Source organism: Cydia pomonella, chromosome 8 (genome assembly GCF_033807575.1).
Source record: "Cydia pomonella isolate Wapato2018A chromosome 8, ilCydPomo1, whole genome shotgun sequence".
NCBI classification, from domain to species: domain Eukaryota; kingdom Metazoa; phylum Arthropoda; class Insecta; order Lepidoptera; family Tortricidae; genus Cydia; species Cydia pomonella.
In genome coordinates this window covers 17,889,246-17,916,903 of record NC_084710.1, presented here as the reverse complement: position 1 = coordinate 17,916,903, position 27,658 = coordinate 17,889,246, and the positions used below count along the sequence as shown (strand labels likewise).

Sequence of the window (27,658 nt, the reverse complement as noted above, 5' to 3'; positions counted from 1 at the left end):
ACCAGACTAACAGTTTGATACAACTTTAATACACGTACAGTCGGGCCAAGACAACTTGGCATGGCATTTGCAATGACAAAGTGTGCAATTGTCATCAATAATATTAAATTTCTATGAAAATATGACGTTTTAATGACACCACTCACTTTGTTCTATTCAAATCGAAGTAAAGCTAGCTTAGAGTAGACTATTAGTCTATAGTCCGTTTTTTTAGCATTAGAAAGAAGGTAAGCGATTTTGACGTGTCTTTTTACTGAAAAATACTCTGGGAAAATAGGTCAAGGCAAATATGTAACAATTATAATATAAATTAACCATTATTCTTTTGTTTTCATAAGTAATAGTTAGGTACTGATTTTTTTAAAACGTTTAGAATAAAAATAAAAGTAAATGTCGAGATTGTGTACCTTTTTTCTAAAATAGAAATTTAATAGAAATTAACCACTAAAAAACGAACTTTACCTGCAATCCCATAAATAATGATTATTTTATTTAAAATGTAACCCTCAAAGAATACTATATATAACAGTTTATACGTAGTCATGTTTTGTAAAATATACATGTATTTTACTTTCTTCGTATTCTAATTGAAAAGTAGAGCGCTTAGAAACTTTTGCTGCTGTTACTCTGGTTACAATTTTGTACTCAGTGCTCACGTGGCTATTCTGTGAGGTTATTTGACGATCCCTCAGGCCTCGTGTCGCGTATCAATTGACGAGCGAGCAGATTGGTTTTTGTTTGCATTGATACTTCCTGCCATGCCGTAATGACCGACAGATAGATTGCTTTCTGATACTCGTACCATGGTATTCAATAACGGAAGATTTTCATACCGCTATTGAAATCATATTGGTCCACAATACCGGAATTCCGGAATTAATACCGGTAAAGAATAGGACCACAAAAAAGGTATAATCAGTTAAATAGTCAATGAAAATTTGTTGTATAGAAGTATGTGTACAATTATACAATATATTAATATACCTAATCTATGCATTTTCTGATACCTAATAGGTATTAAGATATGTCTATGAAATTAAATCTTCGCAGTACAATTTTCGCAGTTTTCTTAGATGTACAGTTATCCAAAATTGCTTATAGTTGTTATGTTTTCTGAATTATTTTTCTCACTGCTTAAATAAATTAATCAAGAAATATTTTTCAGATTGTTCTTTATTCAATAAGGACAATAAACCAAACCAGACAAAGTAATTTGCCCGTGTAATCATGAATTAAGAAGTTTTTTGAAGTTTTCCAGACATTTTATATAAAAACTAATTCTGCCCACGAATTTGTCGGTGTGGGATGATGATGATAATGGTGATTTATAAAAATTATCCTATATCCTATAACTTCATCTAAATCGGTTCAGCGGTTCAAGCGTGAAGAGGTAATTAAGACAGACTTACTTTCCCTTTTAATAAACACAAATGGGTGGAAAAACAATTAAAAACTTATAAATAAAAAAATTGTCCCAGGTCGAGACCGCTTGGCAGGGTGCCCAGAAGGCTGGCTGCATTGCCCCTCTGGATAGCAATGCTTATCCGCTGGGCGAAATACAAGCCAGCCCTCTGATCACCCGAAGCCTCTATAAGGCGTTTTGCTAACTCCTTGTATTGCGATACCAAGCTTCCTACAATAACATTGCGAAAAATAAACTACGTACAAATACAGAACATTTGCAAAAGTATTATATATGTCGTTTTATAGAACAAACACTGTTAAATTCGATACAAACTGCGCGTAGAAAGTGACAAATAACATTAATGATAGTCCTATTATATGTACAGGGTGATTTCTGGGTCGTGATCCAGAACAACTTTTCTGAATCTATAAATGATTTACATTATCATACGGTAGTATTTGATTGAAAGATAATTAGTTTGATTTTTATTATTTTTCAAGTAAAATTATTCTTATACGAAGTCACCCTATGACTTTTCACATACGCTGTATGGAAAGCGACAAGCAAGACGTCACATTGAGTAGGGTGACCAAACTGTAAGCAAACAGGTTTTTTCTACTTGTCATCTGAAAAATAATCATAATTATTGGTGATAATAAATAATGAGTAACATCATTAGACTCATCTATGAATTCTATGTGATGTCTTGTTATCGTGCTCCACGACCCCGAAATCACCCTGTATATACCTTTCTTCAAAATGGCGACGTAATCGAGTCATAAATTAGAAATGCCGTTATGTGTCCTTGTAGTGATCGCGAAAGTATAGCATCATTGTGTTAAAAGCTTGACTCATTCGGCAAAGGCAGGGCACAGATGTCGGACCTCTCGATCGAGCACGTACGATTCGCACGACACAATACTGCCTTTACAAAAAGTATGAGAGCTCGACCGCACAGTTTAGTTGTGTCCACGTTTCCCACCGGTAAATATAAATGTTGAACTTTTATGGCGTGCGTCACTTGCTCCAATTTGTTAGGAACTGACGATGACAGACTTAGGACCACCGGCCTTGCGTAAAAAAAGAGTTACTTTTATTTATTTTTTATTATTATTATTTGTATGTCTTTCCCATCACGGAACAATGGTGTTCCGGACCTTTGGGAGGCGTGCGCGGAGCCGAAGCCAACACGTAGCACATACGTCGGAAATCCCGATTTAGGCGGCCAAAAGTCAACTTTCTTAAAGTAGGCTTATCGCAAAACTAATTGGCTCTCGAAAAACACCACACTATCACGGATTTAATCCCACCCCATTACTACCCCTATCAGTTTCGCAGGTCATATACGAGGTTCTCGAAACTCGGTCATCACACTCGTTGCACACGCAGTTCATAGCACTCTTATCCGAAGCAAACATTTCTAAGTCATTATTTATTTTTGTGGAGTTTTTTTGTGAGTGAAAGTGATGGATATCAAAAATACAGGTAAGTTTCTTTTATTTTAATCTATTTTGAATTATAAATATTTATTTAATGATACATATATAACCCACTAAACATTACCCTTTTCGTAATTAAAATTTTGAGTATTTTTTGTATTCAATAGTGAATATACTATACTTCCGAGCTCGTCAGAGTATTTTTTTTATGGCATTCTATAAAACAAGTCTTTATTTATATATCCTGAAAAAATTGGGGAGCACTTTTGAGCACTTTTTAAAATATCGAGTTTCAAAAAAAAATCACGATATAACAAATTATTACGTTGTTTTTTTCAATACTGTTAAAATGGCTTTTCTGTTGTTATAGGTTCAGCAAATACCTCGGGTGTAAAAGTTGTGACTCGAAAATATCTGTTTGACAAGATGAATGAACCAAAATTCCAGTCAATAACAGAAAAATTTGACTTCTTGGAAAATTATCTCCTTATATGCTCAAGTGACGCAGACAAAGAAAAACAGGCTATGAAGCATAAATTTTCACATTTTAAATCAGAATTTAAAAAGAAATGGACTAAATCACGTCGTATAGTGGAAAAATTTCTGACAACTAATGGATCTTGGTTGGAAGGAACATTTGAAATATCGATTAAAACTCATTGCAGGCGCGGTCGGCTGTCCAAATCGTTCAGTGAGTCTAGTGAAAGAACAAAACACAGGAAAACTGATAACTTGCTCCACTGTAAATAAAGAAGTTATAGATCTAAAGTTAATAAAGCGGATTCGAATGAAACAGATCGCCTTACTCCGCAACAAGCACTGACTTAGCAGTACGAGAAAGAAAATTCGCGTTAAATCATTTCTGCAAGAAACTATGCAGCTATTGATTTCTGCTGAGCCACATATAGCGAGAGCTGCCGCAGCGCAGAGCGAGGAATGCTTCCAAAGCAATAAAGATGATTTTTCTTTAAGATACGATGATGATTAATATTGTTTTGTATGGACCTTTGTATACACATAAACGTAATAGTATTAGATGCGAACCTATGTGTACTTCTATGACTTTCTGTAATGTGTTACTTGTATACCTAAATATATATAGTAGATATTATATTATTTACATATAATGGAAGACAATAAAATATATCAATACCCAACTTAACATTGTATTATTCATAAATATATAAAATATTTAAGCTAAGAGGAGCCCTGCAATGTGAAAAAAACTGAAATAACTGAAAAATGGCCATAATATAAATAATAATAATATTAATTATATAAAACTACATTTTCTTACATCAAAATCGTGTTTAAAATGCAAAAATGTAATAAAATATTTTTGGCCGCCTAAATCGTCATTTTCGACCTATGTGCGTAGAGACCCTTTTGTTAATGAAATGTAAGGGGTACACTTTATTACTATTATTATTAATTCTCAACAATAATTATTGTGTCGAACATAATTACTTGATAATTCAAATTATCTACATTGTACCTATTAAAAATTAAAATAAATATTGAAGATAATTATAAAAAATTACAATTACAAATTACAATTACTATGTTAACAGAATTAAAAAATTATTAGAATAAAAATTCACAGTACACTTCCAATTTAACAATCACTTACTAGAAATTACAAAATGCCAATCTCAAGTCAAATCAAATGTCAGTCTACTTAAAAATAACTGAATAAAACTTGCATGTGAAGACCAGGGAGCTTTCAAGTAAAAACTTAAAAAGCAAACTGGAGTACAATTTGTACAATTACCTATATTTATAAGAAATTTTAATTAGTAGAGGTGTATAGGTTTTTGTTTTTGTATAATTAAAATCACCCGATGCCCGTCTCATGAGCGACTGTATCTGGCAAGCGCTTTTATAATTTTCACAATGCAGCCTCTAAAGCATGTAATCTACGCGTCAGGGTCACGGCTGCCGTGATTAGGTCTTATTTCACTGGCGACATAAATCAAAGCTATTACTGGTGAAATACGATAAGGATCCGAGCATATTGATCAATTTCCAACTTGTTTACTGCGTTGGTTTGTTCAACTTGTGCGGTGTGTAGGTAGGCATTGTTTTACAGTTTAGGAGTATCGTTAGGATTAGGACCAGACTAGCATTTTTTTTAAATACTATGAAGGTGGCAAACAAGTATACGGCCCGCATGATGGTAAGCCATCTTCGTAGCCTATGTACGCCTGCAACTCCAGGGGAGTTACATGCACGTTACCGACCCTAATATATACTGTGCTAATACTCCGCACCCTCGTTGAGCTCTTACATTACTGCCGATTGCATTGCTGCTGCAAATGTAAAAAATCCGGGCAGTACCTTTAAGGTGACGTAATGCGGTGGCAAACGTCACTCGTTTTATCAAGGAAATTGACAGATACATCGGTGATATCAACGCAGCATGCAGTATCTAATGTCATTACTGTACTTAATGCAGCAACAGTTGACATCCAAATGTCAGGATATAAAAAAAGTTTTTTTTTAAATTAGAGATCGTTTTTTAAGATGTCGGTATTGTAGAAAGAGCTAAGAGCGAATAACATTTGATAGCCCTGAAGAATCCAACTACCTTTTCGTACACCAACGTGTTGCCTTGCTTACATACCTAAAGGAACAAAATTTAATTAAAAAAGGAGAGGATACTGTTTTTTCTTTTCCGTCTGCTTTTTTTAAAGGACCAAACGTGACTACTGTGTTACCTACACAGAGATGGAAAGTATGTTTTAATTTACTTAGATAAGATTTCTGTCTGCCTTCTAATTTTGTCAAGACAATTAATTCTCGATGCCATAACCATCGCATTTCAATAGTAGGGTTCGTGTCATGCCGGCATAGCTCCAATGGCGTGCGAGGAACGATCGTTCTTATAAAACAAACCGTTTGCAATCTATATCCGAAACGTAGCATAATGTACTAAGTATACGAGTAGTTAAGTCTTTTTGTTATTACACTACGATTCGGTCTAAAGGAAAAACGTATAAAAAAGTATAGTCTGTGTAAGAAGTTACGTCATTTTGGAATGAGATCGGTGGGGATTCGCGTGCCCTGACCAGCCTCCAAGGTCGGGACCCTGGCAGTCGGCAAGGCCTTCCGAAACAATACCTAAACTTCCTAATTCTGCTCGTAAGGTGGAAATTAGTAGTGTTTGATAGGTTTATGATCCAATGCTGGATATTAATGCGCAGACTGCAAGATATAAATATTAGGTCATATGTATGGTCATGTGGAATGAAATATTTCAATGTTAATTGACTGTAATTATTTTAACGTTACTCGTATGCATGATATTAGGTGCAAAGGATTAAAGACAATCTAACGACCTAATAATTTTTCCAACAAACTTCGCATTCAGTCACTACTCTAATTAATTTCAACTGAATTTAAAATATGTATATTTATATAGTTCTCCATGACACATTTTCAAACTTCTTCAACTTTTCCTATTGGAACCGACATCCGATATTGAATCCGATGTCGGATGTCGACCACGACTACAAAGAAGAAAAAAGTTTTTTTTTTTAATTATCAAATTCTATTATTGTTTGTTGTTCAAAAGCGTTAATGCAAAAATAAAAGGACTTGAGGTTGACACTATAGGGCATTTTCTAGCAGCTGACATCCGATATCGGATCGAACGATGTGTAAAAGGAAGGATCAACTTTTTAGCGTCACTCGTTGCCATGGTTACGATTAGTTGTCCAGGGGACAAAAGTTCATTGAAATACTGATTTTATGGTACTTAAATGTATCAAACTTGCGTTTTTGTGGTCGTTATAACCAATGTTCATAATGGGCCCCCAACTAAGCATGTTAATAGAACGGCATACAACGTCTCTTCAAACAAACTGTGACACTGTTGTCCCTTGGACAACGGGACAGGATAACAAAACAAAAAAAGTTGATTCACCCAAAAACATACTTACGGGCGCCTAAGTGACGCAACTATCCAAACTTTATATAAGACACTGACGTAATAGTCTTATATCTAAACGTGGGTATCTGCACTGAATCGTTTCATCGCAGATTAAGCTCTGTGGCGTGCCATCTATTAGGTCAGCTAGGCTTTCTAGACCGACTTTATGTAAGCCACGTTTTGTAAGTGAAAAACAGTGACCTAAGTCCACGTGAATGGTTAAGCCATTATATGTGTAAAGTTAAAAGGAATAAGTAATGTTTTTGCGTGTGAAACAAATGAAGTTGGGTCGCTCTGGGTCTCGTCGTGTTTAGGCTTTTGCTTTACACTAACGTTGTGGGCGGTCATGCTTTCCCATTTATCAATGTCTATCGATACACATGTAACATTGTTTTGTAACTTTTTTCAACTTTAATCATTTTTAATAGGTATTTATTACACTTTTAGTCTGATTTAATTACAACTCTGTTGCAGTTGTGATCATGATGAGGTCTATGGGTCAAACACAAAATTGTGTTTACTTCATTGCTGTAGACATGCCCAAAAGATAAGTGCTATAAAGGTTAATTTTTTATTATTGGATATGTATGATAAAATCATTACCTGCCCACAAGCTGTTAACTATTGTCGACAGGAGAGAAAACTGTTTCATGTGGACAGGTTTACAGGAAAGATGTGAATACAGTTTTGTGTGTTGACCCCTATATAATGATCTTTAAATTTCATACTGTATGAGGGTAGCCTGTCCAAAAGTACCTAAGTAGTTTTTTTAAGTACCTCACATAACAAACGCCAAAAGGATCTTAAATGACAGAAGACTCCACTTACCTGTAAAAAGAGAAAATAAATATTGAGCAATTTATACATATGATCCTGATATGATCTGCGTGGATGTATTTTTCTAGACTCAAGAAGAAATTAGTATATTAGTAAAAGTCATAGAATTATATAAAATAAACATAATAACATAGTAGAGTAACAAATCATACCTACAGATGTGCAACAAAATAATTATGTGCTTACAACTTAGCACATTGATTGAGGCACAGGATATAACAATTCTTACGTTCATCAATGAGGTCACTAAACCGGTGTTTCCTGTCAATTAAAATAGGAATAATGACTCATTAGAGCCCATATTATAAGCCCATATACCCCAAGACTGCAGTACCTGGCCTCATATAATCTCAAACGTCTGGCCGCGAGCCAAATCATTTCGCGTATGATCCGAGCGTAATTAAGACTTCTGACTATTTGTGTTTATTTGACAGCCATGTTAAATGATGCTGTTTATTTTGGAATGAGTTCGTACGTAAGCAGACTGGGACTAGATTTATGCGAAACAATAAAGGTACAGGGGTAAAAAAACAAAAGGTATATGTATGATTCTATGCAGATTCTTTGGCTAAGTACTTATAAGTTTTTATGACACAGGCGATCGTTACAGTCGAGTCGGGATTTGCAAATTAATCATACGGAAAGAGTCAATAATCATACGGATGGCATCAATTCAAAATGTTCTTCGGAATATTCCCCATTGTACAGACGGTAGAACACGCAAAGAGAGCCAAAGTTTCTCCGAAGCCTAAGAGATTCTAAGCCGTCAGTAAGTACTAATAAGGGTTACTAATAATAGCGATAAGACCGCCTGTTGTCTACCATAGGTTAATTCTATATGCTTAATTGGTATGTCATGTTTCTTTTGATATTGGTGGGCAATAAAAAAGAGTTGTATTGTATATGTCAACATGTGTCTTAGCTAAAGCCAAATCTCTTTCAAATCTAAATTTCTAAAGAGACACGTCGACAACAAGCATCACGTAAAATGGACACGTAAACTGGATGCCCAAGCATTGATATTTTTACTGCAAAGTGTGTTAGTGTTTGAAGTTATAAATAACGCCCGTGAAACGAATATACAATTTTTTAATGTTGAAAGTAATATAGTTTAATATCGCGTTTGAACATGCCACGGCTTCAGCTGAGGCATCAGGGTCACCCAGACCTACCCCATGAAATACGTGCCTAGCCTACCCTACCCTTAGCAGTTACTAGGTAACAACCTAACGACAGAGCTTGCCGTCATCAAAACAAAGCCCCCCGATTCTGGAGCATATAACATATGTGTGATCCAAAAAGGCTGAACTTGGATTGGCTACTTGCCTTTGAATTTATTGTTGTATATCGAATCTAAGATAAAATGTCAAAATGAAGTAGGTTTCTATGGCGTTACGGCTCATTTACACGGGTGCGAGGACTCATATGCGAGTATTATTATACTACGGTATTTCATTGGTCTGTATTGTTGAGAATTATACTGTCTAAAACTCTAAGGGCCATTTGCGCCATGGCGCCATCCAGGGTTAGCCACTAACGCGGGGTTAACCGGTTAAACCCGGAATTACCAGTACAATTTAACCCTGTGTTAACTCCAAGTTAGTGGCTAATCGGATGGTGCAAGTGGTACTTCAGTCAGTCGGTTAGGAGTCAAATTTTATCATGGTAAAGACAAAATTTGGCTTTAGGCGTTTTATTGGCAAATTAACTAAAAATGTATCATCCACGTATGATAATATGAACGCAGTATTGGATAACAACCACACCGCAGCACGTGGCGGTCCGCGAGTTCGAGCCACACGCGTCTAATAATCGTTGCGTTGCGTTGTCACTCGCAAATCGTAAACGTGATTTATTGCAAATCAACTTCAATAAATGACTTTAATGGCTCATTTCCACGGTTCAGGCAAAATATAAGTATATTTATTTATTATTTATTTATTTACTCTTTACTGCACAAAAGAAAACTTTTTAGTACAAAAGGCGGACTTAATGCCATGACGCATACTCTACCAGTCAACCTTTGGGCAAAGCCGAGAGATTGTGGTCGGTACTACTTTAACAACAACAACCAAATATAGTACAATAACATACCATACATACCTACATATAAATATACATACTTATATTACTTATAATACAGACATAAATAACGACAAAACATATATAAAGCTTACACATACATTATTAATTTTTCATTCTGCTAGCAAAGAAAGCACGTAAAGATTTAGAGATATGTAGTTATGGAAATATTTTGATAACTTTTTGATTATATTTTAATAGTAAAATTGGGTTAAACATATTTTAGATAAAGGTCTCTTCTGTGGACAATACAGTAAAAGTTACCGACCGATATATGTTCCCGAACATAATATATCGAGCAAAAAAATCAAGAAAAAATGTATCCCGCCCTTAAGGGTGCAGAGTAAAAAATAGCTTTTGATCCTTAACTTTGCAATGTCTACTGGAAAGAGTGGAAAGACACAAACGAGTTAAGAGTCCGCAGCAAGCTCGGCCGAACTTCACCTTCCCGTATAAAAGGAGTTTCGTTGTCATTTTAAAACTACGTGTTGGATTGTAATTAAACCTTATCACATAACATCATAAGCGCCTGTTGCTAGGACTACATGAATAAAGTATATTTGAACTGAACTGAACAACTGACATGAGGTATATCTATGCCTGTAATTAGTTTATATAGCTCCAGTTTACAAAACCAACGAAATAGAGCAATAACAAGTCTTGTATGAAAAACTTAAATTAACTGTATTTTTTTAACTATGGTATATAAGTATGAAGCTACATAAACTAATTACAAGATTATCCTATTGTAAGTACAAAGTTTCAGAGCAATCTAACAAGTCGTTTTAAAATGAGAGCTTAACTACGTTTGTATGGAGAACCGAGCTTGCTGGGGACTCTTAAGGATACAATAAAGTATGTAAGACTCAATTTCTCATACATTGCAAATAGGCATATCATTCATTATAGACATTTTTTCCGGGATTTCGGAGTTAGATCCATAGCAAAAGTTGTTTTGTTCATTGTGTCCGTTCACTGCCTACACATTCTTCACCCGGCAAAGTATGGCTAAGGATTGAAAAACAACTAGTATGATATCAATGAGTCTTCTGTATGGTTTGGCTTTGGTCACGCTAACATCTATATTTATGTAGACTTAACCTGTGTTTACATGCGGCAAAGTCGTAATCTGACTGCATAATCTTTGAACTACTATTTTGCCACATTATTAGTTCAAATTTTCAAGGGCAAACTTCGTCGTATACCTTCGTGATTCACTCCATTTATTCGATTATAACTTATGGAGCTATGTGAAACTGCACGCTTTAACGTAAAGAACAAGAAAACTTTTAATTATAATGTTTTGCGAACATTCTCCATTATTGGATTCCACGAATATTTTTTTAAACTTTGCGAGGGCCTCGGGAAATGCCGGATTTAGAGCTCTGGAGGCCACGGGGCAACAAAGAAGTGGAGGCCCCCTGGCCACAAATTATTTTCCAAATATAAAGGTAAATTTTCCGAAGTCTCTATTGTGGGGGCCCCCCTTTTGTGGAGGCCCCGGGGCTGTAGCCCCGGTTGCCCTCCCCTAAATCCGGCCCTGGCCTCGGGGGAGGTCGCTCGTACTGTAATGAACACACGATATATAAATAAATTGAACACAGATCGACTTAGCACCAAACTAAGCAAAGCTTGTAGTATGGGTACTAGGCGACGATATATACATACTTATATACATAGAAAACACCCATGACTTAAGAACAAATATCTGTGTTCATCACACAAATAAATGCCCTTAACCGGATTCGAACTGAGCACCAACGGCTTCATAGGCCTACCCACTAGGCCAGACCAGCCGTCGATATATCTATGTGTATGTGTAATGTGTATATTATAAAATATACAATAAAACCAGCTTAAGAAGATTCTGAAGGCACTACATCAAAACGCGTTTCAAGCGCGAAAGTTTTACCATGGTAAATGAATGAAATCAAGTTCCGGTCAAGGAATTTAATTTCAGTACCATCTCGTACCTTGACACAGTGACAATCAATATCAAAGTCGCTAGGGACCTCATATTATTGTCACTGTGACGAGATACGAAATGGTACTGAAATTGAATTCCTGGACCGTACCTATTACGCAGAAAATATCGTGTCAAGTAGGTATCTACCTGAATATGTGCGTGTTTTATCAGATGCTACTTCTTATCGCAAATATTTTTAGTGTTAAAGTGTTTACCTACTTTCCCGAAATAAACAACATATGAGTCGTTGGATATATATACGATACAGCCTGTTAAAATAAAACTGCTTATATTTTGACGCAACTATGCGGCCTACGTGTTATTAGGTTAGTTGTAGTAATTTTAGATTGTCGGAGAACAAATTAGAACCTATTTTAATCACCCATACAATAACAATTCGATTCTGGATAATTTCATTGTGTATCAACCACTAGGATAAAAGTCATTTTGTGGAAATTTAATAGCAGTCACTGAATTGGGGAGAAGGAAATAAACATTTTAGTGAATTTATAACATTAATTTTTCTCCTGCCTGCTACAACATTAAATTTAATTATCTACTGTTTACGTACTATTTTGAAGTCGGTTAGAAAGCATATTTTATTGAATCAGGTGTAAATTTGCGGAAATAAGTTAATTAAAAAAATAATCATGTTGCTATAAAAAACAATAATATTTTTTAATATTGATTATTGGGTTATCACTAATTGACTAGCACGTTACCTACTGTATCGCTGTATGGCATTGGTTTCATTAAAAAATATATTGTTATTAATAATTAGGTCTGAATTATTCACAGCCATAATAACCAGAATAAAATCAAAACAATTTGATGACAATATTCACAATAAGGAGGTAGGTGTACCTAGTAGTATTTTACTCGTTGGCGTGGTGCACTTTGAGAGGTAAAGAAGAGATCGAGTCTCTAAGAAGACTGCATTAACAGTGGTAAAAATTTAAGTAATTACATTCGTTAAGATCTCTAGGTCTCAAAGCCCGTTATTCTAAAAAAACGGGTGTGCTCGAGGCAGCGGTGCAGAACGTCGACAATTATAATATAACTTCAATGTCGTTTTTGTTTCATCTTACAAGTTTTGACTTCCTTATGAAGAGGGGTAAAAAAATTGATTTAGATTTATTTATTTACGATATAAATTACATACACGTCTTAAATATAAGAACTTATAAGTGTGATCGCCAAAACTAAATTAAAATTAACAAGATAATTCAGATAAACTTAGTGCAAAATGAATAGGATAAGAAAATTATAGGAATACAATTAACAATAAAAATAAAAATAAAACAATGTCAAATATAAAATAATTAATTATACGGTTATATGAAGAAAAAAATCATTTGTTGGTTATAATGGGTTATTTAGTAATAAGTTTTCTTAATCGGCGCTTGGATTTGTATCTACCGGTAATCGCAAGGTATTACTTTATTTAAGTACCTATATTACTAGAACTATTTAAGTACATGTAGTCTAAAAATTCTAGAGCATAACCCAAAGAAAAACCAGTCGATACACCGACATCGCATGTCGCAAGAAATAACCCTAGACACTTAGACCCAGTGGGTGGACCGCCCGCTACTATTTCACAACTTCTTTCCTATTAAAGACTCGCTAAAAGAAATAGGAATGCAATACGTTAAAGCCTGGCGTTTTTAACTACACTCAGTAGCAACGAAAACAAATCTCATTATATGGATGTTCTAGAAAAAGTTACCCGCTGTAATCTCTTTGGTGTGTACACAAATTTGTTAATACTCGTGGATAGCCGGGTTTGAAGTGCCCGTATGTGGGAGCTGTTAATCCATTGAGATTCTGTAATGAATGAATGGTTTGTTGATGGCTTGATAAAACGTCGTCATTAAGTATAACAATGGTGATTTGGTTTAAGACAAGTACTTTTACGATTATGTTAAATACCCTAGCATTACGACATTTCTACTGTTAATTAATAGTTAACATTATAATATAATGTTAAAAAACAGATTCTAAATATATGCAGTATACATTGTACGCACCTAAATACATATTCAAGAAAATCCTTTGTTTACTGTTGATTTAAAGTGACAAGGATATTTCAGGTTTTATTTACTTTAAAAATGCCTCTAAAACTCTGTTATGCCCGATAAAACAAAATACTCCCAAAAACTGGTTATTATTTTATATTGTTTTAAACCATATATTATATCAAAAGTAGAAGTAAAGTTTTTGTCGCAATACGCAAAAGTCTTATCAAGCATACTTATAATACTTATATATTGTTTCTCGAATGAGAAAATGAAATAGATAGAATTGCACAAAAAAGTTACTGTTACGCACTCCTAGCATTTTAAAAAGCGTCCAAAATCAAATATCATCCACTTCTTAACTCAATCGTGGCGGATTGCAGCCCCAGGATTTGTGTATTTAATTATAGGAGCTATACACCAGGTCCGGTCTTAGAAGCATTGAACTTTAAATGCCGTCATTAGTGATTGGTTCCAGTATAAATACAGGGAATGAGGACAGACGCCCGGAAAGGAATATTTATTATACCCATCGTTAAAGCGGCAGGTTAAGAGGTCTCGATACAAAAAACCAGACTACGGTGCACAAAAATAGAGGTGAGTGACCGGCAGACTGGTTGGATGGTATGAGATAGTAAAGCTTAAGTCACAAACAATTTATAAAACTTTTATTGCTTGAGGTAGTTGAATTGTCTTTGGATATTTTGTGTTTTGTGCAATAATTCCATTGACTGCACGGCACGAGATACACACGATTGATAGCAATAGTTTTATGATCAAGGAATTCTTAATTCCTAATAATATAACCAGCGGTGGCACATTTTTATAACCTGTCACTATGCCCGTCACTTTCGCACTTACTTGTTAGAACGTGACAGCCATGGTGACAAGCGATAACAATGCGATCGTGCTTAGCCTGCAGGACCATAAATATAGACCAGAATATAACATAATTTATGTACCTAATAATTAATTAATTTTCATGATAAATTAGTGAACTCTGTATACAAACAATAAAGACACTGACCATAATACTATGTACTTATTAAAAATAACATCACAGCGTTTGTATTTTCTGCAACAACACCTACCCATCTTTACAGTCGGAGTTCTGTTAGAATTAGAATCAATTTATTACAGTTACAAATTGACTCTTATATAAATGAAACTAAGACTTATTTTACTTAATAGACTTATTTCACTGCCAACCTTATGATAATATTGTCAAAAGTGTCCTTCGCAGAAAGTGTGAAAGCAGCTTTTCATATTAGCAGCACCTGGGCGACCGAGCTTTGCTCGGTTATAACTATTTATTGTAATATGGTGGTGTACAGGTGATAATCTTAACTACATTTTTTTACTAAATTAAACTTGTCTAAAACAATATAAATTAAAAAATTATATATAAGCTTGAACATATAAAAAAAAACAAAAGTTAGTCTCCGGGCAAGATTCGAACCCGTAACACTCGTTTAGCAGTCCGCGTCTTAACCCGCTGGACCAGACGGACAGTGGCCGGCAATACGAAATTAGCGACCATATTCTGCGTCGAAAGAAAAACGCATGAAATCTCGAAAACACGCGTTTTCCCAAACATAAGACTAATCTATATAGACTGTATACCCCCAAAAACACCCATATACCAAATTTCAGCGAAATCGTTAGAGCCGTTTCCGAGATCACAGAAATAATATATATATATATATATACAAGAATTGCTTGTTTAAAGGTATAAGATTCAACGGCGGGGCGGCAGATGTCCAATAAATTGTATTTGTTATAAGTCGTACAAGATGCTTACGTGTCACGGCCGCAGGTGGCTCGTGTATTTCCAATGAGAGCCCTTTCCATCGTATTCATTGCAAATTGGACCTGCATATTATGTAACATATGCGAATACGAATGCTCCCATTTGAATGATAAATGTTACAAAAAGAAACACTGGAATTAATTTGATTCCATTTTATGATTTTAAACTAAACAGGCAACCTTAAACCACCTACTTAAGATTGTTTTTATTTACTTTGCCTAAATGGCGACTTTGCTAAAAAAATGAATAAACCACAATGATAAAATAGGTAGTCCCACTGGATATATGATATTCAATATCCATTTATAAAGATGTATTATATCCACCTATATCTACTTGACTGTTTCTTAAAAGTTGATAAAGTTGATTTGTTGTTTATTAGCAGATATTTTAAGAACCGATAGAAAGTCTAGATACCCAATTAAGAATTAGAAACTGTATCAAAACTTGACCTGGAACACTTCACCGATTCGCAATATACTGTAAATTATGAACAGTTTTAACGGTAGTACCAGCAGTATCGCAGTAGAGTAAGTACACACCGCGATGTAATGACTCATTGTTGTGCTTGATTACTGTTTACCGTTATCTGATGCTATGATATCGTCCTGGTTTCTTTTAAAGCCTGCATAACTAGGAAGATACTTACTTTATTAATTTTTAATTATAATGTTTAAGAATTCAAGTGGGCTGTATATTGACAATGTGTGAGCATCAACAGAGCTGGGGAGAAAAAAACAAATAAGGAACAGAAAATATGTCGATAAGTACCTACTTATACCAGACCGTCATTTGTTATTCGATATCATTGTTGACATTATTCTATTAATGTTAGCTGTGATGAATCGACTTTGACACCACCAACAAAAAGTTTCAATTATTAATTTAAAACATTAATTAAATTTTATACCGACCCAATCCGTTTGTTTTGAGTCCAGTTACGAAAATATCTCGTTAAGTGAGAAGACAAATGATTGTTCCTTGTTCGGCGAAAACAATCCTCTAATTGTTTGTGCGGAAGCGGAGATGACAAAGGGTTCGTATCGGGGTGATGTTTCGTCAATTATTTTCATAAAAGTAACAAATTAATTAATTCATTTTGAAATATATCTTTGTTCGCAATTTATCAGATAAAATACGTGATGTTTTCAATCCTACTTGTGAATTACAAGTGTTTACTCGACGAAACTGAATTAACGACAAATGTTAATTATTTATAGAGGGAAAACTCGTTACGTCGTCAAACGCTACTTGGATTTGTGGTTACCATACTGACGAAATAGGTACCTAGGTTGTTTGTTATTTATTTTGAACTAACGTTCATCTGAATTATAAAACATAGTTCGATTTTAGTGTTGTTGACGATACAGAAAGTACCTAATGAAAGAAAAGAGAAATTAAATCGTTAAAACTAGTACTCCTCCTAATTAAATAACATATAGGTTTACGACATTAATACAGAGGGCCTGCCCAACATCGAAAAACGTTATTTGCCACGCTCGAATAAGCAAGAACGATAGAGAGGAAGGTAAAGATTTTCGACTTTTATATTTGATATGTTGGGGTTGGCTTGAGGGCCTCTCTTGCTGAGAGGGATTAGTCTAGAGTCTCCACGCTGACCTAAAGCGAAAGCAGCTGATTATTTTATTATAAATACCACAGTGGTCCCAATTAGTAATGATAATATAGGGTAATCCGACTGCTCGTACATATTGCGTAATTGGTGGCTTTGCCATGCAAATTCTGGATGGATGAATTTAGCTAACGAGTTCTATTTTCGAGATTTCTCACCTTTGCCTTGATATAAATTGAGTGGCGTCGACATCTGAACTGAATCGTCTGCTCCTTGGATCTAGGCCGTTTATAATTAAACCATTTGGGCCAGACTGGCTGCTAACCCCTCTTAATTTGATATATTTAATACGTCAATTATTATATATACTCTTACACGTTCACCTCTTTCTATACTCTGTATCTTTAGGTATTTCAATAAAAGTAAACAAACAATTAGTACATTTTCGGGTACTTTTAACATAACATTTATTGGTTAACAAACCAAATACCAAACCGCATGGATCTGTGACTAAACGACCTGACTTTAACCCACATTATTTGATCATGTAATGTTTTCATCTACTCGTACCCTCAACTGGCTTAAGGAACCGTATTTTGTGGGTTGATTTTGTTTACTTTTATTGAAATATCTAAAGATACAGAGTGGTCACCTTTTTTTGCGAAAACTAGGTAAACTGCGAAATTGCATGGAGAAATTATGAATGAATTCATTGATAAAGTCACCGTGTACTTTTATGGCTGATGGTACATAATAGATTTTAATAGCGTTTGGAATTTTATTCTTAAATCGATAGCGTTAATCGCTTTATGGGGTATATAATAAATTTAGATACCGTTTTGTTTGTTTACTCCTTAACAAACACTACGCTAGCTACTTAAATTGAATCTAAGTAATGGACATAGGCACGGCATAGTCGGACTGCACCACCGAAGCAAATAGATGGGAAATGGTACAAGGCTTCACTAGCTTTTCAATTTAAAGGATATTGGGTGCCTACCTACTTACACATTGTTTATATATCCACCGTTAATCGAAGAAAATATGATGCAATTAATTCATATTCCAAGTAATACAGCAATAATATTTACTCAAATGGTATCAATACTCAATTGAATAATTACTCGTCTTCCCAATTACAATATTAAAAGTAGGTTGAAAAATAAAGTCTATCTAAGCTTTCTGTCAGGTCAGTTTGTATGTATAAATATTGATCATGGGTCTCTATTGTTTCCCATAAAGTTTTAAGTCATAATGTATTGTTTGTCGGCATTTTCGTTAGTCATAATTTGGTTTTTCTCAGAAACGCGTAACTTTTCAGGATTGTCATAAAACAAACCTAACCTAACCTATCTATAGGATAACCTAAGGAAATCCCTGAAAAGATATCGGTTTCAGAATTGTGAGTAATGATAATCTGACTATCATTACATTATGACTTTGAGTAATTAATATAATTATGTCAAACAAAGGGATCCGATTGATCATATTTGGTTCATAAACAGACAGAAAAACAAACAAAATTATTATTTTGTTGTCATATTTTATGTATAGGTGCGTCTCCAGATACCATCCGTGCGGCCAATTCGAACGTACACTTTGACATTAAAATGACATCATTTAGTTGCCATTCGCGTGTGTATTTCGCTTGTACATGTCCGTACATGTATTGGCGCGAGTGAGATGCACGGGCGAATGAGAACTAGATGAAACCATTTAGGTATCATTTTCATGTCAAATGTAAGTTTGAATTGGCCTCCCTGCGTAGTTTTCGGAGGTACCTAAGAAAAGTGTGGGCAGTTGTATCATTATTGTTCGTAATTTCCTTTTGTTTAGCTTTAACAGACAAAACAAATGAGAACACTAAATCTGTATATAAATAAATAAAATAAATAAATAAATATTAATGGACATTATTACACAAATTGACTAAGTCCCACAGTAAGTTCAATAAGGCTTGTGTTGAGGGTACTTAGACAACGATATATATAATATATAAATATTTATAAATACTTAAATACATAGAAAACACCCATGACTCAGGAACAAATATCCATGCTCATCACACGAATAAATGCCCGTACCAGGATTTGAACCCGGGACCGTCGGCGTCGTAGGCAGGCGTTGTAGGTAGAGTATATATGTGAAATGAATCATTTATTAAGCTCCAGACATTCGGATATACTAATTAAGCGTATGAGGCAAAGCAGGATATGCATAATAAACTGAAGACAAATTGAACAGAGTGCATATTAATAAACGTATTTTTTAACGGTTATAAACAAGAACATATAAAGAAAATATTTTTGAAAAAGCCGAAATCTCTAATTATTTTTCAACATATTGTAGTTAAGTTGGTTTAGTGTCCGACGCTGAACTAACTACTCTCCATTCATAAATATTCGAAACAGTAAAAACAAATGATGCACATGACAAAGGCACACAAGTAAAAGTGGTCATTTATTTTGACTAAGTAAACATTGAAATTGCTGCGGAATCCAGGGCAGACTTGCGTTACGTGAAGCCTACTTTTCATCACAATACATTAGTCACCGCGGACAATGGTTTCCGCGCTTTCCGGCGCCATTTTTAATTCGTCCAAGAAAGCGGCACGCGCCCTCTGATAACGCCACAATTAGAGTTAGGTAACTAGATGTTGGTTTCTATTCAAATAAGGAAGGCATCGACAATGTAGTTAAAGATGTGCTAGCTGCTACATTATTGTAATCACAATCAGGATATTTATGTTTATACACATGTCTCTGCATCTCATAGATGCTCTTGCTGTTAGTAGTTTTGTCCTGTTCCTTGGATAAACAAATTTACAACAAATTACCCACCGATATAAAAATCATTGAGAGTAAAAACTTATTCATAACAAAACTTGATTTGACACATTTGATTAAAAAATATTTTACACTGTCAAAGAGTTTATGGAAGACACTAATTTTTACTATGTATATAGCCTACATTTAATTTTACGTCTCTCTAATTACATATATAGCTTTCAGTAGGAATGTACTTCAGTTTGTATATGTATAACCACTCAATTGCTTTTGGTAACTGTAGTTACCAGCTGTCACCCTTATTTTATTATAATAATATAGGTCACGCAAAATAGGCACAATGGTTGTCGATTTGCGGAAAATGCCCAGAAGCACTAACTAACTAACTAGGTCACTGAAAAATATGAAGCAAGTGAGTGGTATACTTTTAAGGAAAACTGTACAACTAGGAAAACTGTACCCCACCGGGGTCCATGTGAAACTTTATACAATTTATATCATCTATGTACATACCATGGTTTGCAATAAAGCTTTACTTACTTACTTACTAACGCCTCTATGAGGGGTTAGTTAACTAAACTTTGAATTGATCTGACGCATGGGTTTGATGACGTGAATGGTAAAAGATGTTGTAAAGCTATTGCAACATAATGTAGAGTTAAAATAAATAAATATTATAGGGACATTCTTACACAAATTGACTAAGCCCCACTTTAAGCCAAGAAGGCTTGTGTTCTGGGTACTCAGACAACGATATATATAATATACAAATACTTAAACACATAGAAAACCATGACTCAGGAACAAATATCTGTGTTCATCACACACAAAAGTGCCCTTCCCGGGATTCAAACCCAGGACCATCGGCTTCATAGGCAGGGTCACTACCCACTAGGCCAAACCGGTCGTCAAAGTTATAGATAAACAAATAAAATTATTTGTTATTAATCAAATAATTTGCGTTCTAGATATTTAATTACAGACAACATGAATGATCCTAAAGAGATATTCAGGACCCAAGATATATTTTTAATTTAATAAAAATAATGCTGAGTCAGGTTTCTAATAGTGTGAACGGCGTAAAAACTCTCATTTAATTACATTCAAAACACTAAAAAAAGCAATACAAGTACCCATATAAAAACAAAGTTCTATGAACTATCAGATAACAGTACAGCTCTTTGCCAGCTGTACTGGTAGAGAATAGAATGATCATATCTAAAATGTAAATCTCACACGTGTTAGAAATTTTTGTAATTCCAAAATACTTTGCATATTGTGTAAGCACGGTTTTATATGATACGGAATGCTGAAGGAGATTGGGACAAAATTACTTTGAGTTATTTTGGGATCGCATGAAAGTTATTTGACAGTTGGATTAAATTTACGTACCTAGTTGTATATTTTTTTTTACTATTTATTGTAGGTGAGTGTTAAAATGTGATAACAATATGTTTCTTTTATTTTGTCATTTGCGTCATAAACGCGATTAATGTATGTGTATGTCGATATTTTCAGTTTACTTTTTTGTAGCGATTTAACGAAATGTTACACATACATTTAAATTTAATTTCCCTGCGCTGCAAATGACGCGTTAATGACACATACGATTTAGAATTTGTTAAATGAATAAGAATCCCAAAAAATCTGCGAAAAATACACTGGACAAGTTTAGTTATTGAGTGCTGATGATTTCGATGATGTGAGTCGTTTGTCATAGATCTTAACTAGTATCCAGGCAGTGGGGCGACACTCCTCCTTTCGGCTTTTCTCGGCGCCGTTCGGCTCAATAATTATTAACACGTTGCTCAGAACTACGAGTATGTCACAATAACACATTGTCTTTTGTAACAAATGCGTATAAAAAACGAGTTTAACTCAAAACAATGGCCGCTCTTCCGTTTCCTTTTTCGCTGTTTTAATCTCAAGAAATAGGGTATGGCTACACAATAACGTATATAACAGATTTATCTCTTCTTGGCAGTGTTGACACGTTCCGTGAGTTTGGCGGGGCTATTTCGGTCGGGTTATAACTTCAACCGAATCTTGGCCGCCGGAAGGCTGTATGAGGTACCGAAAATTACTTATATAGATTTTAAAATTTATGGGTTATGATGAGAATTTGTTCAAAACTTTGCAATGAAAGCAAGAGAAAAGAAAAATGGGAAGCTTTTTATGGGCGTTGATACTTTGAACTATTGATGTACACTAACTGTTGTCAGTATGTTCTGGCAAATTTCATTAGCGGAAGAGATTTAACCGAGGTAAATAAAAATAAATAGTTTTGTTGGTATATTTTAGCTTATTAATGTAAACAAAAGAAATAATTTATAAATGTGTTGTAAAAAGAGCTGATAACGCACTAATTAGCATAGCAAACAAGAATATCTGCGTAATTAAGTGTTTCATTACTACTATTTACAATAGTTAACGAGCAAAACTCATAACAAAGACATTGAAAAAAACGTATTTGATAACTTCGATATTGTTTTATTTTATTTTCAACTTTGTCATTGCTTTATTTCATAAGTTTTAAAGTTATTTATATTGACAATCGATGGCGTTGACAACCGGTGAATAAATAATTAGATACCTACTTAAGTTTCGTTCGTCTTCAGAATATTAAATTAATGCGTGAGTTCTTTGACTGGCGTTGTTAGTAGGTACAGTAGCTTATGAATTACGAGTATGTACTATTGCTACTATGTATTCTAACTAATCATTTACTTTATTAAAAACTAGCTAAAGTCTAGCTTCTGCCTTCGACTTTGTCTACACGTGGAAAAACGATAACGATGATCATGGTTGATGAAATATTATTTCCCGGGCCTCAAACTATCTATACCAAATTTCATCTGAATCGGTTCATTGGTTTAAGCGTGATGAGGTAACAGACAGACAGACAGAGTTAGTTGAGAGTTCCACTTTTGTGTTATTTCTAGTTAGGATCGCGAGCCCTTTTCATCCATATAGGAGAAAAAAGTGTCCCAAAATATCCTTAAATTTCCCTTTTTGTTACCGCCATAAAATGTATATGTGGGGAAATTGGGAAATAGTAACACAATAGGAAAAAACGCTGAGACATTTTTTACCCCATTACGATCGAAAGAGCGTGTGATTCTGACAGAAAACACACAAAATTTATGGAAATAAAGATAATTACATAATGAAAGTGGTATATTTTGAAGAAACGCTAAAGGTATCCAATTAATAGTCAGTTCTTATTAATAGTCAGTTTCGTATAGCTGTTAGTAGATGAATTAGGTATCCATTCATGTTCAGTTTCATCAAGAAAGGAAGTTATTATGCATCACGCGTCAGTCCGGTGTGATGTTCTTGAAATCCGAGATGTATTATAATCGATTAACCGCTAGTTAACTTTACGTTGATCACGTTTCGCACGCTACGGCGCTATCAACTTCGCACTAGTAAAGTAAAATTTTGCTTGAAAACTCCAAGTGTTGCTTTGAACGTAGAGCGTTGAAAACAAAAAATATGCCCAAACTCTGGGCATGTTCTAGATAAAAGTTGTTTATTATTCAAGTAGGCATATTACAATTCGCTTATGAACGTCAAATAAAGCTACACCGGCTCTAACCCTACACCTCTGATCCGAGAAGATTTAAATCCCCCCTAAATTGGAGGTATCTCAATATGGACCAGCAAAAATCGGCGGGACACATCTTTTCAAAACGTACCCATTTTTCCATTTTTTTACATTATTTGTGCCATAATCAAACCTTACAGATAATTTGGTACTTAGGTCTATTATAAAGAGTAGAGCAATATTTACGTTACAACATCGCAGTTTATTTATTTATGACAGCATTTACCCGGCAATTCTTAATAATGTCGTGATAGTATGTATTTTGAACGATTATCGAGTTACACACGTAAAATGTATGCCTGTTGTGCCCAGGTTCATGACATATTCAGAAGCTCTGGTGTACAAAGCGCATGAAGCACTCACCTCGGGAGTGCTTTGCACAGAAACTATTGACATTCTATTTTAGACTGAATTCTACTTTTAGATACCTACCTCCTACTCAATTTTTTCCAGCTTTGTATGAATATTTTTTGAGTAAAAACTAAATTAATTTGGTATGTTACTAGAAGTACCTATAATCATTGGTACTTAGATATAAGGTACCTATTTAATTTATTTACATAATAGATATATATGTACCTACTATCTTTTCAGCTAGTTTTGAAACTCTGCTCATAAGCAGAAAGAAAATATCCCCAAAAAAATCAGACTAATCTGAATCAATCAAGCTCTACATTTCAAATTTAAATACAATACGAATAATGCTAAAGTAACTACGAAAAATGCAATAGAAAACCAAACAAGCTAGTTGAGCTTTCTCTACACAAGGGTATAGGTTCTCACCAAACCGGTTGCCCCTTCATGCTGCTCCGGTGCACAGACAGGCACAGCATCCCTCAACTACACCAGAACAACGCATACCATATCTGATTACAGCAAACTTCACCGGTCATCTTGTCAAGCACTGCACATGTTCCAAAATATCACACTGTCTGACACTCGCGAACGTCCGCGCAACGCGCCGGCTTACCCACGACTGCCGAGCCAAGGAAAATAAACGAGATGCGAGACAGCCTAAATAAACTCTAGCCAACACAAAACCGACGTTAAATCAACCCCAATAAAGTCCAAAGTTCTGATTTTTTTCTGGTATTTATGACGGTTATCAAATCATATCTGCCGATTGTAGCCAAAGCCTAGATGCAGGGAAGAAAGTAGGTGCATTTCCCCGTTCGGATGCTGCGATTTGCGGCGTATGAAACGCGGTCGCCGTTTCATGATTTAATAATGGTGGAAGTCGGTCGATGCCCGCGGCAGGGTTACATCGGTTGCCTACAAATGTAGTTTGAGGTTAAACTTAAGTAGTTTAGGGGTTTAGGTTATATAATTAAGGGCACATTTGTTAGTAGAGGCGCAGCGCAGCTCTACATTAATTTCTAATAGCTCTAGGTATACCGAATTCATAAAATTTTATTATAATGATATTTTTATCACAGATCACACTTTAAAATAAACAAAATGATAGCCATGTCACGATAAGTAATTAAAAAGTCAAATTGGAGTCCGAAGAACTAACTAAGGTAGAATTGGAAGGATGTTTGTTAAATATAAGAACGGAACTGACAAAGAATTCATGAATTTACCGCTATTAAGTACTAGTTGATTGTAGGTGAGGATGTTTTTATGACGTCATGACATGTACTTAAATAAACAAATACACGGTCTAAGTATTTGTATACAATTTTAAATATTAACTTCAAATTCTAAGAATCTTAGATTAAGAAGGCTTCTGTACTACCATTTTCAACTTATTAACATGTCGGCTGAGTGTGAAATGAAAACTAATACTGAATTAATCATTATTTTGCGGAAGTATTCTTTTAATATCGTGAGACTTGAGAATGGAATTGCTATCTTAGAAAATACCTGCTTTTACTGGGTTTAAAAACGTTTTCTTGAATAAACTTTCGTTCACCGCTGAATTAGTAGCGTCCAGCAGGCTTCAAGGCTCACTGCCTATAATTAATGAGTTTAGTGAAAGTGTCTTCCAAAAATGGAGTGATGGAGTTAAACGATTGAGGCTTATATGCCGCGTGGGTTTAAATTAATTTGAACCGCTATGATAATATCCTCTGTATTTTCAAAATCCAAGTCACATCCAAACCGTCAAAGTGACTTTCGGGAAAAGTTGACATGAGAATCGTCCAATCGACAATTGCAGATATAGATGTTATAAAATAGACAAAGAAGGAAGGCAGTCATAAGGTAGGAAACGGTGAGCTGTAAAACACTACCGACATTGTTCTGTTGAAAAAGTTTAGAAGAAGCAGTAATTAAATTTACAAACGTAGTCCCCATTTTCCTCTCTGGATATTGATACTTTGGAAAATATTTTTACATAATTTGATGTGTAATAACCATATCTATGCCCCTACGTTTTGTTGAGTTTTTTCGAATTTTGTATTATTTTGAAAATTAGGAGCGAAAAACAGATTTCATACAAAATTTTAAATGCTTCTTACTCCTATAATATGTTATTAAAAATTCGAAAAAAAATCTAGCGTAGAGGCAAAGCTGTGGTTGATATACAACAAATTGTAAGTATCAAAATATTTTCAATATTGTTATTAATATAAATCACCTTGGCGCGTCCTACACTTTCGTCTTAAAGTTATTCCATATTTTCGCAGTGAAAATTTGGTCAAACAAATGAAGAATTGAATGATATCTAATTATTACTATTCTACTCCATCAGGCATAACAATCGTATCTGACATTGACATACCAATTTGAACTGTGAAAATACTGTAAAAAAATTTAATGTGCTTTCAGTTAGGACAATATTACTATCGTATAAAATCTAATATCATCAGCGCTCAGTACGCTTTAGCACGAGAGCTATAGACATGTAGGTACCGTCACAGGTACCGTGAACTTTGTGCTCTGGAATCGCGAACACTTCATTGTTCAATGTTTTAAAAAGGTCGAGGGTATCTTTAGAAACCTAGATTAGTGTTACTTCAGCTCCACTTGAGCTTCATACCTGTCAACTAAGTTTACCGTTACATTACTTTCAAGGCCTAAAAATAGCATAGGTCTATGACTTTTACGATTGACGTTATAGGTCATTGTTACTTTATTGGTAGGCCGAAAATTATAGATGTTGCTATGTTAGGCAATATGATATTAAAAAAATATATATCGTTACCAAAGAGGTTTTTTTAGCTACCTACACATTATTGATCAGTAATGTTATTGAAAGTCAAAGTGGACTCGTACTTTCGGCCGTCACAGAGCAAACATTTTCATATTTATATGCATACGTCGCTAAGACACAGTCAGAAAGGAAGTCTCCTGCTAAAATCAAAATTGTTTATTGCACTCGTATTATGTACTCGTATACAGTTCACCGACCCTCTACCGGTTCTGCTCTACTGACCTTCTGTAAGTGAACTTTAATTTGAATCAGAGAACGCAAAGGATAAAAGTGACGAAAGGGCTTGTGGTCTTTTCCACAATTACCTACGAGAGAAAAACTAAAAAAGTCTTTTAGATTTCGAACCTTATTTCTAGTCCTTATGTCATAAATCGCAATTAAGTATCTGATTGTCGTAATTATTTAAACTCATTAGCATTGGAGTAGCAACAGAATACAAGTCAACAATTACTATATTTTCTTGTCCAAGCCCAAATTTAAACCGGCCAAATGAACTGTTATCCGAACTAACTAACCAACTATTTAAACTGTAGACCTGTGGTGAATTCGGGACCGCAGCCTGAAAGGCAACTGCATAAATGAATTGGGTTTCTGTCTGCGACTGCTCTGACCTTTTAGCAGCTCCAAATAATCGGATATACCGAATTCGAATGCAAATAGAAGCTATCCTACCCTAGAAACTTGTTATTGTGTTTTAAGTACAATTTACGAGTATTTCAATATAATCTTATGCCGTGAGTAGTGTGTGTATGTGTATAGATGACCACAAAATTAGTTTAACAGACTTAGAAAGAATGAGGCTACTGATAATTTTAAAACGGCCATAATACTGGCACTATCCATTATTTTCTCGAGCAGTATGTGTTGCTGTAACTAATTAAATTATTATGAATTCATATTTAACTACTACCAAAAATCCATCATAAATAATGCATTTAACCGATTTTCAAGACCGAAATAAACAAGACTAAAAAAAAAATATTGGCTTAAAATTTCATTTTCAGTCACCCCTTCGTTTAAAAATCACCCCGTTTTGCGGTACTTTAA

At 34.6% G+C, this 27,658-nt stretch overlaps 1 protein-coding gene across 3 annotated transcripts in view; it reads right to left on the bottom strand.

The window, feature by feature from the left end:
• LOC133520755 (uncharacterized) overlaps positions 1-27,658 on the bottom strand; it is a 116,527-nt gene that overhangs the window by 32,116 nt on the left and 56,753 nt on the right. Inside the window, exon 1 of one of the 3 annotated variants that reach the window (XM_061855390.1) lies at positions 24,316-24,454. The exons of 1 other annotated variant lie outside the window; for it this stretch is intronic. In XM_061855390.1, coding sequence (XP_061711374.1) covers positions 24,316-24,347 — 32 coding nt within the window. In that variant the 5' untranslated portion in view covers positions 24,348-24,454. Of the gene's footprint in view, positions 1-24,237; positions 24,455-27,658 lie in introns of those variants that run through there. One more of the 3 variants, XM_061855389.1, reaches the window with a different exon arrangement.